This window comes from Vulpes vulpes, chromosome 6, assembly GCF_048418805.1.
Source record: "Vulpes vulpes isolate BD-2025 chromosome 6, VulVul3, whole genome shotgun sequence".
NCBI lineage: Eukaryota > Metazoa > Chordata > Mammalia > Carnivora > Canidae > Vulpes > Vulpes vulpes.
Window position 1 is genome coordinate 60,945,557 of NC_132785.1, and position 16,412 is coordinate 60,961,968.

General features: G+C 56.5%; 1 protein-coding gene across 3 annotated transcripts in view; it reads right to left on the reverse strand.

Annotated features, from left to right (window-relative positions):
• The window catches only part of RASA3 (RAS p21 protein activator 3), a 108,572-nt gene that overhangs the window by 6,978 nt on the left and 85,182 nt on the right, over window positions 1–16,412 (reverse strand). For all 3 annotated transcript variants that reach the window (XM_072761129.1, XM_072761130.1, XM_072761131.1), the window contains exons 8-21: window positions 16,157–16,233; window positions 14,442–14,546; window positions 12,776–12,932; window positions 11,834–11,982; window positions 10,733–10,847; window positions 9,939–10,013; window positions 9,056–9,179; window positions 7,870–7,976; window positions 7,026–7,103; window positions 6,246–6,323; window positions 5,213–5,286; window positions 4,346–4,452; window positions 3,799–3,881; window positions 997–1,205 (exon numbers count right to left, since the gene is read on the reverse strand). In XM_072761129.1, the coding sequence (XP_072617230.1) occupies window positions 997–1,205; window positions 3,799–3,881; window positions 4,346–4,452; window positions 5,213–5,286; window positions 6,246–6,323; window positions 7,026–7,103; window positions 7,870–7,976; window positions 9,056–9,179; window positions 9,939–10,013; window positions 10,733–10,847; window positions 11,834–11,982; window positions 12,776–12,932; window positions 14,442–14,546; window positions 16,157–16,233 (1,538 nt within the window). The remainder of the gene's footprint in view (window positions 1–996; window positions 1,206–3,798; window positions 3,882–4,345; window positions 4,453–5,212; window positions 5,287–6,245; window positions 6,324–7,025; window positions 7,104–7,869; window positions 7,977–9,055; window positions 9,180–9,938; window positions 10,014–10,732; window positions 10,848–11,833; window positions 11,983–12,775; window positions 12,933–14,441; window positions 14,547–16,156; window positions 16,234–16,412) is intronic.

Consider the following 16,412-nt stretch of genomic DNA (forward strand, 5'->3'; position numbering starts at 1 on the left):
TCCACTCCCGCTTCCATTAGCCTGGGCCTTTCTTCACGCCCACACTAGACAGCAGTTGTCACTGTCCTCGTAAGCCATGGGGCACCTGGCCCTCCTTCCAGAAGAGGCAAGGTGAGCCTGTCCTGACCCTCAGGAGGCCCAGCTGACAAAGCCGGAGGGTGCAGGGGAGTGTGTGCAGATACTTGCAGAAACCGAAGGGCCTGTGAGCAGGATGGCGGATGACAGCACCTTCCTCACTGCCACCCACCCCCAAGGATCACTAGGACCCCTGGCAGAGACAGGAGGACCCAGGATGGCTCACAGCTCCTGATGGGTCTCCTGAGAGCCTTCATGTGGATGAGCCAGGGCTCTCTCACACAGAAGCCCCTCAACAATCAAGACAATGGTCCATGGGACTCAGCGGTGCATATGCAGTTTGCCAAGACGCCACATAGCCCCAGGGCCACACTTCCTTGTGCAATGCATAAGCCAGACTACGGTGCTTGGGCCACGTGGGGTGGATGTGAGACAGAGCGACTGAGGGGACCTCACGAAAGAAACAATTTTTTTTAATGCTCCTTTTTCAGCTATTCTGAGTCTGCACCCCTCACACCACTCGACACACGCCTGGGCAGGGACAGAGGCAATGCTACCTTCCCAGTTCTCCAGTACAACACAAAATGTCTAAGGAGTCATAAACGTTCTCTAGGACCACTCACTCCAAACCCCTTGAGGCCAAGACCCTGGCCAGATGGACTGACTTAACAAAGACCCTGGGATGCTGCCCTTGTGCTGACCAGTCCATGGACGCCGATGTGCGCACCAGACCACGATCCCTATAAAATCCCACACCCAGGCTAAGATGAGACTCGTCGGAGGCCCTGTACAGACATATTCAATAAACTCTGCTTTCACTTCCTGCTGGCTCAGATCTGACTCCTGGGCTCTGTGAAGTCAAGGCCCCCTCCCTGGGTCCTTGGAGCCAGCCCGCCTACACTGGCGGTAGTGCAGACCTACCCGGTGCAGGGGGAGCAGCCAGGCGCTGTGTCCGAGGAGGCCCTACAGCACAGCCAGTGGCCATTCAGGTAGGCTGAGGGGTGGTAGACGGTAAGCCGTTTCTGGTTGCACTGGCTCACTTTGGTGAGGATGTCGATCCAGGCCTTGGCCTCCACACAGTTGTTGGCCTGGATGTACAGTGCTCGCTCGGGCTGAATGACCTGAAACATCTGGGACATGGGGAGAAGGCTCAGAGAGACCTCAGAGCAAAACACCCGCCAGGGCCACGGAGTCCTGGGGATGGACTCGTACAAGACCCAGGCCTACAGAGGGAAATGATGGAGCTGACCCCGAGGGAGGATGGCACGGGGGACTGTGGGGACTGGAGGGAGAGAGAAGAGCTGACCCCAAGGCAGGACAGCCCAGGAGATGTAGAGGGAGAGAGAGGAGCTGACCCCGAGGGAGGACAGCCTGGGGTCATGGCATCTCAAAGTACTTTCTGCTGCCCTTGAACGACAGAGCCACTAGGCACAGCCTTCTTCCTGGGGGCTCAGGAGAGAGAAGAGCCCCTGGCCAAGGCTCTGTGCTGGGGTGTCAGGGGCTCCATGTAAAATCACAGGGCTCACACTCTCTACCTCCCCCCCCCCTCCCAGATCCTCCTGATGCTCACTGTGCCCATTACTGAAATGAGACTTTCTTTGGGTCTCCTGGTTTTTAAGGTGGGAGGACTTCTAAGCAAGGTGCATCTGGCTTACCTTGTGCTACCCCCACACCTACCTCAGGACCTTTGCATGTGCTATTGAGACCATCTGAAGAATTTCCCCCACCCACCTGAGCACCCTGGAGACCCTTCTTCTCCTTCCAGAAAGGTGTCACTTCCTCTGAGAGGCTGCTAAGAGCCTCCACTGCTGTTCTTATTATTCATTCCACCCACATTCCTGAATGTCAGGCTCTGCCCTGTGTTCTGGGAACACAGTGTGGCCCCAACAGTTTCTATCTCCATGAACTTTCAGCCCTCAAGAAAGATAAAAATGAAAAGAAAGTGCAGGGTCTGGGCATGTCAGAGGAAGAGTCAGGAAATCAACGACCCCGCTGCTGTCAGAACGTGATTGGGGGAGGGGAGGGATGTGTGCATGGACAGGAGCTGATGGATCTGAGTGGAGAGCTGGGGCGTCTTCAGGGACCTGAGCCCTGCCCCTGCCCCACCCTGCACACACATGCACTGTTGCACAGGCCTTAGACTGCATCTCTGCAGGCTGCGACCCCCATGGAGGGACAAACCCCAGACAGAGTTCTGTTGACCACCCTCACAAACTGGCTGCTCTGACAGGGCCACCACGGGCCACCTCGCAGACAGGAAGGGTTCTGCAGTTAGTGCCATACGCAGTTGCCTGTGAGGGAAAGTGGTGGGAAACAACAGGCTGATATGCTAAAGTTGGGTGATTTTCTAAACAGAAAGGGATGGAAATGCAGTTTCTAGGCTGTTTTCACACTCGTGCCCTGCCATCACATCTGGGAATGCCATGGGCTGCCCTCAGGGCACAGTGCTCCCAGGCTGCCATCCCGGAGAGGGCCGGTCACAGGTCAGGCAGCAGACATCCAAGGCGACAAGACATGCCACAGAGGAGATGAGGACGGTGCTTGCAGCAGGTGCAACAGCATTACCATCCTCAGGCCCAGAGAAAATGCCACCATCTGCCACGGGCCCATCTGCTTGCCCGAGAAACCACCTTCCGTGGTCCAGGGGCGGCACGAGGTAACAGGGGGTGCAGGTGAGCAGGACAGCCATCTGTGAGCTGGGCCTGATGGCCTCTAGGTCACACCCATGACGGAAACCACATCTGTGCTCAGCCTGTCGAACTCTGCATGCCCACGGCATGTGCTGGCAGCAGCAGTGACAATGCGATCAGCAACGCCGCCATGTCCCATGGCCACATAAGGCAGTGAGGGGTGCCACCCCGGGTAAACGTGGCCCTGGGAGCCCTGTGGCCCTAACAGACAAGTGAAGAAGGTCCCTGGGTGGCTCTGTGCATGGCAGAAAGCCAAGGAAAGTTGTGAAGGGGTGAGGGAGGTGGGAAGCCTGAGTGGAGGGGCAACAGTCTGAGGAGGAACCCGATGAGGATACGGTGCAGTGTGTTTCCCATGCTGGGCTCATGACAAGATGCACGTAGGGCTCAGGCCTAACACCCAGACTGTGGGACACCCACAAAACCTGGCCTGCATGCGTCAGACACTCCAAGGCTGCAAAACACAGAGAGAGGCTGAGAAATGTTCCAGATCAAGAACCTGGCAGAGAACGAGTGGACCAGGCGGCACTCGGCTGGGCGCTCTGAGACTGCCATTGGTGCTGTGGGCACCCTGCCCTGCCTCTGAGAGCAGTACAGTTCCTATCCCAGGATGTCCTTCTTTATAGGCAGCATGCTGGGGTATCTGCGTGGTTCAGAAGGATGCATGGCCATGGAGGGTGATAAAGGACAGAGCTCAGCCAACGTGACAAATGCAAACACCCCGCGACTCTGGGTGAGGGGACACAGGAGGTCCTGCTCTGTTTCTACAACTTTCCTATAAGTTCACAACCGTCTCAAAATTAAGTGTCAAAGAAATGCTGCAAGATCCCAGAGCTGATCCCTGAGCTGCCAGGAAGCCCTTTCCAGCAGGTTCCTCCCTGCCTGGCTGCCTGAGCAGGATGAGCCAGGCCGCTGTGCTCCAGGGTTCCCACACAACAGCTGTGAACACCAGTGAACATGCGGGTGACGGGGCTCTGTGGCAGAGAGCAGAGGATGGAGAAACCCCTGAAAAGTGTGGCGCACACAGGACACTCACGTTCTTCATCTTGAAGGACTCCTCCTCCAGCTTCTCCACCGCCAGAATGTTCTCAATAGGAATGCTGCACAGAGGCTGGTCTCCTGAGGTTGAGAAGGTTCATGAGGGGGCAGGCGGTGGGCAGAGGGTGGGTCCCTGCCCTCGGGGTAATGGGTAGACAACACAGAGACTCCAGCATGGACACTGTCCACCCCTGAGCCTGGGCAGCACTCCCAGCAGGACCCAGGACACGTGGCAGTGACTCAAAGCCTCCGAGGAGCCCTGTTCTCAGTGCCACATCCCTGTGATCTGAGCCGCGTCACATCTGGCAAGACATGCCAACACAGGACCCTGACCCTGTTGCCCGGAGTCCAGAGGCGCGGCCCGGCCCGCCTGCTCCCCAGCCCCCCCGGGCCACCCTGGTGGATGAGTCTCCAAGCACTCCTGTGATAGCGGTGGCTCACCCGTGGGACACGTCATCCTGCCCTTTGTTTTCACTCAGAGAAGCAGGCTCTGGCCTTCAGGATAAAGGCTGTGAACCAACTAAAAAGCCAATTTCCCTTGTTACCTTTGCTTTTCTGGTAGGTAAATTCATGGTTGGTCAGGCAGAACCATCTTTTCTTAAAGTTCTTCATCCCAAAGCGCTTCCGTCCTTGTGCCCTCTTAATCATGAACCTGTTGTGAAGAGGGCGCGTCTGGGGGTCATTGTCAGGGCTCAGGGCACATCCGCCTCCGGCCCCCACGCCACAGCCCAAGTCATATCCGCAAAATTCAAATAAACTGCCCCTTTCACAACTGTCCTACCTGAGGACACTCTCTACCCCACCCCCCCCAGATCCTCCTGATGCTCACTGTGCCCATTACTGAAAGGTTTTCAACACCTTAAACCCAAAAGGCAAAGCTCTCTACTTTTGAAAAGTTTTAGTCCCAGTTGACAGGGACACTGGGTCCTTGTCATAAGACCTTCAGTGAAGCAGCCCATCTCCCGCCCCGGGAAGCCCCAGGAAGACCAACGAGAGACGCCATGAAGAAGGTAGGGCCCACGAGCCATGACAGATGCGCTCCGAGTCAGAGAGCGACTGCAGCGCCCTCCCCGGCAGGCAGGAGACGCTTCAGGAGTGGGGGGCTGGCGGGGGCAGGAAGGGTGGCTCCAGTGTGAGCAAGCCAACACCTCAGCATGGTTCAGCCTGCCCTCCCTCTCTCTCCCACTGACACTCACACCACCCATGGGGGAGAGGCGCCAAGAAAGGAAGGAAAACCCCACATTTCAGACATCCCTGCAGACCATCTTGCAGGATCTGAGACATGGATGGGGGCTATGCTTGTCCAGGCCAGGATGGCCCCTCAGGGTTCTGGCTGCCTGTGAGCTGGGACAGCCAGGAGCACGGCCCCTGCGGGTCTGTCCTGTTGGCCCAGCAGCGCACGCAGGCCTTACCCTTCCTTAAGCAGGATGGGCTGCTCTATACTCTTAGGGTCTCTTCTCCCAGAAGATGAGATCAGATCTAAAAACTAAAGCAGGAGAGATATGAGATGCTTAAGGGGGAAATGGCGTGTTGGATACAATCCTGCTCACACAAGAACAGTTAGCTAGAATGCTGCATCTCTTTCTGACTCGAGGAGAGAGCAATTGGGGGAGCGTGGGTCCCTCTACAAGAGTCAGGGGGTCCTGAGCATGTCTCTGCTGTAGCTGGAAGTTTCCAGTCCTGACCCCAGCAACCCATCAGTCCCCCCAGGGAAGGACTCACTGCACCCACAGCTGCGGCTTCACCTGCTTCAGGTCACACCTGGAGACCTACGTGTGTGGCAGCAGGCAGCCCAAGGACGCATCTCTCCTGGAATGCATAGCAGGATCGGCTCCCAAGCCCCCGCCCCCTCCTGGATTCATCTGTTCCTCAACCTGTCTGGATTCCCTCCACCAACTGTGCTGATGTGTGCCCCCGGCTCCTCTCCCTTCCTCCTCTTCTGGGTCCTGGTTTTTATGATTTCTGAGAAATGAGTATGTGTGACTGTTTCTAAACACAAGAGAAAAAGTGGGGCACCTGGGGGGCTCTGTGGGTAAAGCATCTGCCTGAAGCTCAGGTAATGATCCTGGGGGTCCTGGGATCAAGTCCCACATCGGGCTCCCTGCTCAGTGAGGCGTCTGTTTCTCCCTCTGCTGCTCCCCCTGTTCGTGCTCTCTCTCTCAAATAAATAAAATCTTTAAAAATCAATAAATAAAAATAAACCCAAAAGAAAGTAAAGCTTTAGTATCCAGAAAAGATTGTCCCATGTGCTGTGTCCCTAACTCCAGGTCTGGATGCCCAGCTCTGTGACTCAGGCATTTGTGGGGCACCAGTATAGTACATGGCCGGCAAGGCAAGGCATTGTGCCACCCCTTAGGGACAAGAACTGTCAGTTCCGAACAGTAGCGGTGCAGAAGGGGCTCACAGCACCCTGGGGGCAGAGGGTCCTGGGACAGCCATACTCACATTTTTTACTGCATCAGCATATTTTTGCTCATTGAAGAATTCATAAAATGCAGCCATGTAGGATTCCTTAAAACTGGCCTAAAATGAAACAGGTCACTTAACAAAGGCCTGCAGGACAGCGCTGAGCTGCAGGCTACCTGTGGAGGTGCACCACTCAACTGGGCAGTGGGTCTCCCTCAGGCCCAGACGTCCTCAGGTGCCCACAGCTGAGGCCTCCTCATCACCGCAGTGGGGCTGTGACAGGTCCTGCCCTGAGGAGCTCTGGTCTGGCCAGGGGACTGCGGGGGCCCTGGGAGACCTCAGGGTTTCCTAGGAACAGGGAATCTCTCGGCAAGGGCCACTGTCACTGCTAACCCTTCTCTCTAGTAGGACACAGGATTCAAATTTATTCCTTGCCCTCCCCTGCCTGGAACATGGTGGGACTGACCCACCACTGATTTGGGGGATGTTACTGCTCTACTGTTTATTAAGACACGTCATCGTGTATGCTACTCGCTCGTGAAATATTACTGTAAATTAACATCCCCACAGTGAACCTGATTAAGTATGATTCACAAACATACCCTCAGTCTCTGAGGATAATTTGCCCCTACACGAAATAGGTTTAGAAAGCAAAGTTTCAGAGTTCAGCAGAGCTGAGGAGTATGCAAGTTGTTGGAACATTCTCTCCGTGAAGATGGTAGTGGGGACGCCGTGTGGGCTTTATTGTTCCTTATCCTTATAACTGTTTAACACACACTCCTCTGTGTTAAAAAGACATGATTAAAATAAATGACTTACAGATTTTGACTTGGACAAGCTGCCAAGAGTCTGAATGGTCTTAGAGATAAGCGTCAGCGTCCTAGACGTCTGTGGGTCCTGTCGGATGGGAAGGAGACATGCATGTTTCCTTTCAGTTTTACAGAAATGTGACTGAACCAGAACTGCATGGCCGACAATGGATGACTTCACCTAGGAGCCCCCCGGCTCCAGCGTGCTGCCTGTGTGTGATGGAGCAGGTGCACCTGGAGGAGTTGCTCAGGCACTTCTGTGGCACATGCTCCACGAGCGGCTCACGACCAGGCTCTCTGCCTAGAGGACCAGATGCCAGTGCTTCCCACGACAGGGGGCTGCGGGCAGGACGCAGGGAGCAGCTCCATCAAGCACCCAGCCTGACACACATTAGGGGCCTCTTTAAATGAGCAGCTTTCCTGTGCAATGCTGAGCGCCCCCCCCCCCCGCCCCGCCCCACGGCCCTTTGTACGACCTAGAGGTTTAGTCTAAAACTCACCGACAGGAATGGGCCCCTAGAATCACCTCACCCTGGGGTCTCTGCCAAGCCCAAGCACTGCGGGGCCCTGCAGGGCTCCATAAGCGTTTGTTGATTATGTGACGGAACATACACATGATCATAAATGCCCCATAAATGCCCCGTTTTTCCTGAGGTGGGAGTGAGAAATCCTGGTCACAGCGTCCACTGTGTCTAACAGACACAGCTGGCCGAGGTGCTAAGCCTTCTTGTGTATAAAGGAGTTCAGGGCATGTGGATGTTCACAGCCCGGCTGCCCCACCAGCAAGGACGCTGAACACCCCCATGAGCCGGGGAGGGCAGGTTTGCCAATTGACGGGGGTTGACATCACTTACCGTGTGGTGAGGCGTCAGCTGGAAGAGGTTGGGGGACAGGATGGCCGGAGCGAAGAATCTCAGGAAGATGAAGCTGCTCACAGCCGTGTACCTCACATCCAGGTCATCTGTGGCCAGGACACAGAGAGCCGGCTCAACGGGCCTTCTGGAGACAGCGGTGGACCTGGAAGCCGGCACCCAAGTGCGCCTGCCCCTCCTGAGAGTCTGCCCGGCCCCACAGGAGTCCCCTTCACCATCCCCAAACACACCACACCATGTGGTGGTAGCACTGCACCAGCCAAGGCCTGGCCGGGCACTAACCCAGAGGGTCTGAGGGCTGGGTATGCTTGGTAACTGCCCTTGCCAGACACCAGGGGCCCCTTCCATGCTGGAAGGGGCCACCGTGCTCTGAAAGCAGGAGGTCCCGTCCACAGAGTCGGGTGGGAGGCCGGACGTGCTGAGAGGTACCTCAGCAGGTGGGTAGGAGGCGGCTTCTGTCAGGGTCCCAGGGACCATTCTGGGCACCCCATGGTTCCCTGAGGCAGGAGGACACATCTGGGCTGTTCCCTGACTCCTCAGGGAAGGATGGCCAGGGCCAGGGATGGGGCCTGCTGGACAGGGTGGGGGACCAGGCTCCCCACAGCCCACTCCTTTGCCTGCATCCCAGTCCTCAGGCCAGCTGGTGCTTCCTGTCAGGGCAGGACACCTTTTCTCTGCTCCTGGGCAGCTCTGCACAGGGTGAATCCTGGTGCCTTCCTGAGGACCTGACACACATGAAAAGGCAATTCATCCCTGGGGTCCCTCCTGTCCCAAAGCCACGGAGAGCTCATCCTGTCTTTCTTGAAAGTGCAGCAGGGCATGCGGTGCAGAGCTGCCCCTCAACCTACCACAGTCAGAACTACAAAAAAACAGGAAAGGCAGCTTCCCCTGGAGAGGGCCAAGCTCGGAGAGATTAACGCTCCACCCCAAATGAACCAGTGTGACGAAACACGGCCAGCTGGCCTTCCCGTGCGGAGCCTGGGCCTGGGTTCACAGAGGGGTCCAGCCGGGCTGCAGATGGATGACGTGCGGGCACTGGTGTGGATTCAGCAGCTACAGCCAGAATCACATCCACACAGACTCTGAAACGTCCTTCTCTGCTTTGAGACAGTGGGGAGAGGAACAACCCAGGAAGGGGCTGTGGGTGTTCTCTACACCAAAGACTCACCCTGGAAGCGCTTGGCAGCCGCCTCTCGAAGAGAAAAGAATATGTCACACATGACGGTGGGGCAGCTCACCCCCGATTTGGTGATGACGTTGAAGATGCGGTCAACATACTGCCGCAGGTTTTCCTGCAACAGGATGCGGGTGTGACACCCCCCCCCCCAGTGCCTGTTTGGAATCACTGTCTCCCCAGGGCTGCTGTGCCAGCCCCATGGAGCCCCAACCACACTGGGATGGGGCAGGGGCTGCAGCAGCAACAGATGTACTACCATCACTATTTACAGAAGTGCCTCTGACTAGTGACAGTCGTCACCGCAGCCAGTGACCAGAATCTGGTGGTGTGGGGCATCCCCCCTCCATGCCGACCTCATCCATGGGGCGTAGAGGTAAAATTCACTGCCTTGTATCTCCCGAAGGCATGAATAAATCACGTGAAAGATTAGGAGGTGAGGGTGCATTGAAAACATCAGGGAGTTCTATTTTAAAACACAGGACAGTGCTCTGGGGGGACAAGATGAGGCAGCCTGGCTTTGGGACCTATGTCTATGGCTGTCAGAGACCAGACCAGGCTGGGAAGAAGCCAGGCCAGGAGGCCTCCTGGTGGGGAGGCTCTTGGTCCTCCCAGAAGGGAAGGTGCCAGGCCAAGTGCAGTGCCATCAGCAGCAGGGCGGTGGCACTGCGGCCCGGAGCAGGGCATCACGGCGCTGCACAGCAGCTGAGAGGGACTGTCTCTGGCGGAGACACAGGCTCCTGAGGACACCCTGCACAGTCAGTCCCCGTAGGTCCCCCTCCCCAAATCCTAGAGAGATGAGAGCACCCCAAGCAGCCAAGTGCCAAAATCCTACAGATGGGCGAGCAGCTCCAGAGAGTGCAGAACAACTCCTTACCATGTTGTTTTCAAGGCTCTCTCCATCCTTTAGCTTCACAGGATCAATCTCACAAGATTTGTGGCTCTGGCATATCTGGAAAGTGCACGGACAACAAGGAGTGAGCAGCACAGATTCCAGGAGCATGGGCGGGGGGAGGTCAGGGGCATTGGGCGTCATGGCCACAGCCAGCCCCACGCAGCAGGGGACAAGAGCCTTCAGAGTGGCCACAGAGAGTGCCTTGGTCCATGAGGATCAGGCCTCTCCTGGAGACCATTCCAGATCCACGCACGTGGGATCAGGCTTCATAAATTTTAAAAACAGGGTTAGTGAGCAGTGTTGGCAATTCCACACACACAGACCAAACCAGAATGCGAGTTTAAACTTCCTCACTTCCCTGCACTCATTTATTTATTTTTAAACATTTTATTTATTTATTCATGAGAGATACATACACACAGAGGCAGGGGCACAGGCAAAGGGAGAAGCAGGCTCCATGCAAGGAGCCCGATGTGGGACTTGATCTCAGGACCCTGGGATCACGCCCTGAGCCAAAGGCAGACACTTAACCACTGAGGCACCTGGGCGTCCCACGTCCCTACATTTAATGACACCATTCTGGGAAATGCTGCCTACTCAAGGGTCCCGGGAGCGGTCAGGGGAGGGACTCAGAGCCATCAGGAGAGGATGCTTATGGTGCATTCGGCTGTGTGCCCCAATGCATGAGCGATAACAGAGGGACCATGCACAGCCGGGGATGCTCTAGAGAGGACCTTGGCTCACAGGCTCAGGGGGCCCTTGGGACCCCCACTCACCTCCTCTATGGCAGGTTTCAGGGTCATGTGCAGGTAGTGCATCCCTGCCAGCTTCATCGTCTCGTCAATGCACTTAGACGTCAGTGAGTTTCCTCGGAAAATGGTGTTGGGGTCCCTACAACAGGCAACTATCTCAGCAGGTGTCAGGGGAAGCAGAGCCTGCTCTGAGCACCCGTCCACTGGATGCAAAGATATGCCCACGCTGCTAAGTGTGCTCCCAGATGCTCTGAGAGGGACACAAGACCACGCCAGATGTTTTACAGCTGAGAATCCTGAACCCGCCGCCCTGTGTCTGGAGCAGATGGACCGCACATAGCTGTAGTACAGTTGAGCAGGACATCCACACACCCACTGCCTTGGCTCTTTGTGAAGCTTGGTTTTGCAGCAAGTTAATGCTTCCAAAGACCAAACCTGGGGTCAGCATGGAAGTCCAGCACAGAAGCATAGATGTGCTTCATGCCTTCTCTCAACTAAGGTACATTCTGGGTTTCTTTGAACCAAGAGCTCCAGGGAGAGACTCTTTTTTTTTTTTTTTAATTTTTATTTATTTATGATAGCCACAGAGAGAGAGAGAGAGAGAGGCAGAGACACAGGCAGAGGGAGAAGCAGGCTCCATGCACCGGGAGCCCGATGTGGGATTCGATCCCGGGTCTCCAGGATCGCACCCTGGGCCAAAGGCAGGCGCTAAACCTCTGCGCCACCCAGGGATCCCGGGAGAGACTCTTAGCACAATCCATCTCCAGGGAGTGGGCACAGGTCCTGGGGCAGCAGTGACCCCGTCCTCTGGCATGGACCTGACTCTGAATCTGCACCCACAGACCACAGGAACTGACCACCCTCAAGGAAGCCAGTGCCCTTCTTGAGTGCATGCCTCAGGATTTCTGAGAGAAACGGTGCCTTTTAATAATGTATCTTCGAAAGAAAAACTGAGCCTTGTGGGTCCCTTCTGCTGTCCCAGATGGGCACTCTGATCCATGCTGAGGGGACTTCCGCTATGCTGAGTCACCCACACCTGCCCTAGGCCAGCCCCTCACCACTCACTGACCCCAGGCTGCACCCCTGGTGGGATGGGCTCATGGGCAGAGGCTGAGGTTCACTCACTGGGTCCTCCGGACCTCGGCGTTGGCAATGGCACTGATGAACGGCACCACCCTGCCATAGTGCAAGAAGAGCCTCACGAGTGGGATGGCGGCCTCCTGCTTCTCCCTGCAGACCTCACCCAGGACGTGGGCCGCGGATGCTGACACAGGCTGCGAGAGGAAGACACCACATGGCCCCAGGGTGCGCTTCCCAACCTTGGGGGCTGGTGCAGATCCCCACTCCCCACCCGACTTGGTCAGTGGGTTGATGGTACCAAGTCACCATACCAGAGACCCAGGCCCCCTGAAGCCCACACCAAACCCTCCAATGTGCACACGTGCTCTGAGTGCATTCTTGGAGGATACTTCCACCCAAAGCCAAGTCTAGCACTAGGGCCAGTGACCTCAGGGTCACAGATCAGAAACTGTGGCCTTGCTGGCTTGCCACAGGGCTCTAACTGCAGGCAGGGCATGGGGCAAGGGCTTCTACCCTCCCACCAAAGGGAGAGGGAGGTATTTCTGGGCACAGAGCAGGTGTGGGGATGGTGTGCAGGGGAGAGTCACTGCCAAGCGCTGGCAGCTCAGACGCAGGGCAAGGGGTGGGCCGGCTCCCTGCCTCCTGGGGGGAGGAGGGCTAGGTGGGTCATTGTGGGGCCAGGTCCAGGGCGAGGGCTCTGAGGGCTGGAGCTGATGCGGGTGTGTGGTGTGAGTGAAGCAGGGCGGGGTCGGGAGGGTCAGTGGGCGGGAGCTGGGAGCGAAGGGGTGGGGCCAGGGCCCAGAGGGGGCAGGGAGGAGAGGTGAGGGGTCCAGGGGTGGAGCTGGGATCCGGAACCTGGCAGGGGGGCGGGGCTGGGGATGCAGGAGCTCCGGGTGTTAGCAGGCTACCCCGCAACCCCACAGGTGTCCGCAACCCCACAGGTGTCCGCAGGCAGCCCTGGGCGTAGCAGGTGCTCGGCACGGGTACCTCCACATCCGCGGACCTCAACAGCAGGTCCCGCAGTGGGCTGTAGTAATCGGACGAGAAGACGTGGTCCTCAGTGTACACCACGTTCAGCCGCAGGGACCCCAAGTCGCCCGGCTTCAGGCTCTTGCTGCCGTTGTCTCGGGGCTGAAGGAAGTACCTGGACAAACGCAGGACACACAGCGGGCTGCAGCGGCAGCACCATCCGGGACTGGATCCCTCGGGGCTGGTTCCAGGACGCCCGGTAGGCCCAGTATGCCAGGCGCTCTGCACCGCGCTGATCCTGCTGCATGGGGCATCCTGGGCTGGGCCGGGGTCTGAGGCAAGAGGGGCTCCAGGGCAATTCTACAGGACACCTCTCTGTTCCTCACAGGAGCTGGGGATGTTCCCTGACACCACCTGCAGGGTGCATGCATTGCATGGGGTGTTTCTTGTGGAGACCCCTCTACAGGGTCCGAGTGGGGGGTCAGTCATTCCAGGCGGCACCCCACAACACAGAGTCCCTGTGCCAGAAGTCTTTTCAAAGGCAGAGCCCCTGTAGGGTCTGTGCCCTGGGGCGCCCTGCACATTATGTTTACTATGGGGGCTGACATTCTGGAGTCACAGGCCAGAAGTTAAGGCTGAAAAGCAGGAAGGATGGAAGGAATAAGAGAATGAGAAGGGGGAAATGAGTGACTACACAGTAAAGTCATTTATCCGTGAAGATGAATACTTGATAACAGCTAGCAATACGAAGAGCAAAGCTGCAATTATTCTCATAAATATGTGGTAGAGCTTTCAGCATCAGAGGAATGGTGACTTGTGCTGGTAGGCAGGCAGACCACAAGGGTACATGGACACTTTCTCAGTGTTTTCTGACTGGACACTCTTTTCTCTTAGGTCCCACCCAGCGTGGCCATGCAGAGGTGTATGGGCCAGGCAGTTTGAGGTGGGACGTGGGTGCATCTGGCTGAGGCACCTGGCCACCTGAAGACCTGGGTGGCCGTCCGCCAGGCTGCCATGTGCCATCTTGGTTACTGGGCTAGGGGCTGCTAGGCGCATCAGTGCTCCCAGCAGGAACCAGAACCCAGTGATAGTAAACTGCCATCCGGCACAACACACAAAAATCTATCCACACGGTGAGTCTGCAGACATTCAGGGCTGTGGTATGCAGCACATGGCTTGCGACCACACCACGTCCCTATCCTGCATGTCTGCTAAAGGAAACCTGAGTGTCTGCGCTTCACTGTAACATTCACTGTGCTATAAAGGGATGCACTAAGAGATCATGAAATCCAAACATGAGGCTGGAGGCCAAGCTCAGGGGGATTTGCCTGAACAATGCCTTCGCTTCCTTCCTCAGCAGGCGACACCAGGTACGAGAGCTGTGGGGCAGGCCTGGTGCGGCAGAGCTCCTGGGAATGCCAGGCTCAAAGGGCCGTTCTCAAAGTTGCAAGGTTCTTCATAGTCCTGCCTTTGTCTCTCAGCCACCACTCTCGTGCTCTCCCCACGCCCACCCACCAAAACGGCACCGTTTCATAGCACCTGTAACCCCATCCCCTCACCAGAGCTAGCCAGACTGGGTGGCCAGGTAGGAGCCAACCTGAGCCATCTCATTCTGGCTGCACAGTAGCAGCTCTGAATGTCTGCCCACTGGGAGCACATGGCGCCAGGTGTGCAGCCACCTTACCAGGCTTCGTAGGAGCTGGACTGGCGGAGCACGTTCAGTGGAACCCTCAGCTCTCCCAGAAACTCATCTCCAAATTTCAAGTTGCTGGCATTCCAGAGGTCAACTCTGAAAAACAGCCAATGGTACACAGATCTCAGTAAGGGATGACCTTGGGAGGGCAGGTGGGCAGCAGTGTTCCTTAGCTTCCCCAGGAGTGTCTGGGTTGGGATGGGGCCTTTAGTCCCTCAAGCTAGCCTCTGGCAAGAGAGTGACAGTGAGGACATCTGAAATGTGAGGTCAACGCAGGATGTGACTGTGGCATGAAGATGGTGGCTTCCCAGGGCCTCGGGGTGAGGGGGCTGCCCATCTTTTCAACAGCACAGGAAGACAGTGCAACGTGGATGGGATTCTCACTGCTCCTCTGATTTGGGGCCATGGAGACCCCAGAACCAGAGCTGAGAGTCTAAGACTGGTTCTCAGCACACTTGGTTGTCACAGGGAAACTTCTAAAAGACTGTGCCAGCTCTCTGTGGCCCTGAAGTCCAAGCAGAGCCACGGGGTCATGGAAGGTACAGGAACACGTGTGTGTCAGGAACACACAGAGGAACAACGTCCCATGGCTCTTTGAGAATAAACAAAGGAAAATCCTTAATCTGCCACATGACACCTTAGCAGTAAGACAAAAGGTGGTCAGGCAGTCTTTTCCCCTTTTTAGTAAGAAAAACATTTAAAAACGGTTTTTGTTTGCTTAAAATACAACAGCTAAGACTTTATTGTCAAGTTTAAAGCCCAGTCTTGTATAAACACTTGTTTTTCTGAACAGGGAAGGGGAGCTGTGTGCTGAGGGCAGCCAGTGCACAGCCAAACCTCTAGCATGGCCCCGACCTTGATCGGGACTCTCAGACACTCTGCCTCTGGTTCAGTGTTTTGAAATGGAAGACTTAAAGCAGAAGCAGCTGAGACCTGTGTGTGGAGCCTGGCATCCCTCAGAGCTCGAAGCCACAGAGGGAGGCCTTAGGGCCTCCCTTAGGGGAGGGAAGGCCTTGGTCCCTGGCCCATGCCCCCAGCTGGACATCGACAGAATCCCAGGCAGGCCTCAGCTGGCTCAGGAAGCCCTGACCCTGCAGGAAACCAGACTGCAAAACCTGCCAGGTTCTGGCAATGTGGTCTGCCTGACAGGAAAGACCGCCCAGCTTATGGTCTCAACTGTCACTTGGTGCCTCCTACGGCTGCAGCTGGTGGGCAGAAGCCCCGGGGGCAGGAGGTGGGGAGACCCGCCAGAGCTGCTGCACCTGAACCCTGGCATCTTCCCCAGAGCACACACACCAACGGCTTTACCGTGCGGGCTCCGAGCAGCAGGAGCACGGGGCTGGGTGAGGCCGCCACATGGACGGAGCCTCACACACTGAGCAGCTTCGAGCCCTTAACTCCTCTTAGAATGTGGCCTCAAAAAAAAAGAAAGAAAAGAAAAGAAAAAAAAAAAGAACATGGCCTCTAAAACCACATTTGTCCCTTGGGTAAGTACAGGTCCTCAGCCACTCCCCAGATTGCTGGCAAGTTCACAGCTCTTCCTTTCAACCAACCTCCGACGTCCTAGTGTTAAAATTACCAGAAAATTGGAAATCCCTTTCTTCCTGGTCCCGTATTTTCAGAAACAAACCAGAAAACAAACAGCAGAGGTGGGTTGAGACTATAGCCACCAGGTCAGAGCCTGGAGCCCCATGGCCACTGCTCACCGGATTTCAAGTTTGTCCACGTCTTCCTCCTCAAAGTCAAAGTGGGACTTCCGGTTGTAGCTGCACGGTCTGGTCACCTGGAGGGGCGGGAGCAAGGTTGTGTGCCAGCCTGTGAGGACCCCTGCCCACCACGAGCACCCCCACCTGGGGCAGAGCTGGTGTCCCAGGTCCCAGCCTCAGTGGTCTGGAGCCCCTTCTCCAGGGGGCTGTGCCTGCTGGTCTTCCCAGCACCATGGCCTCACCTTGTGAGCACCTG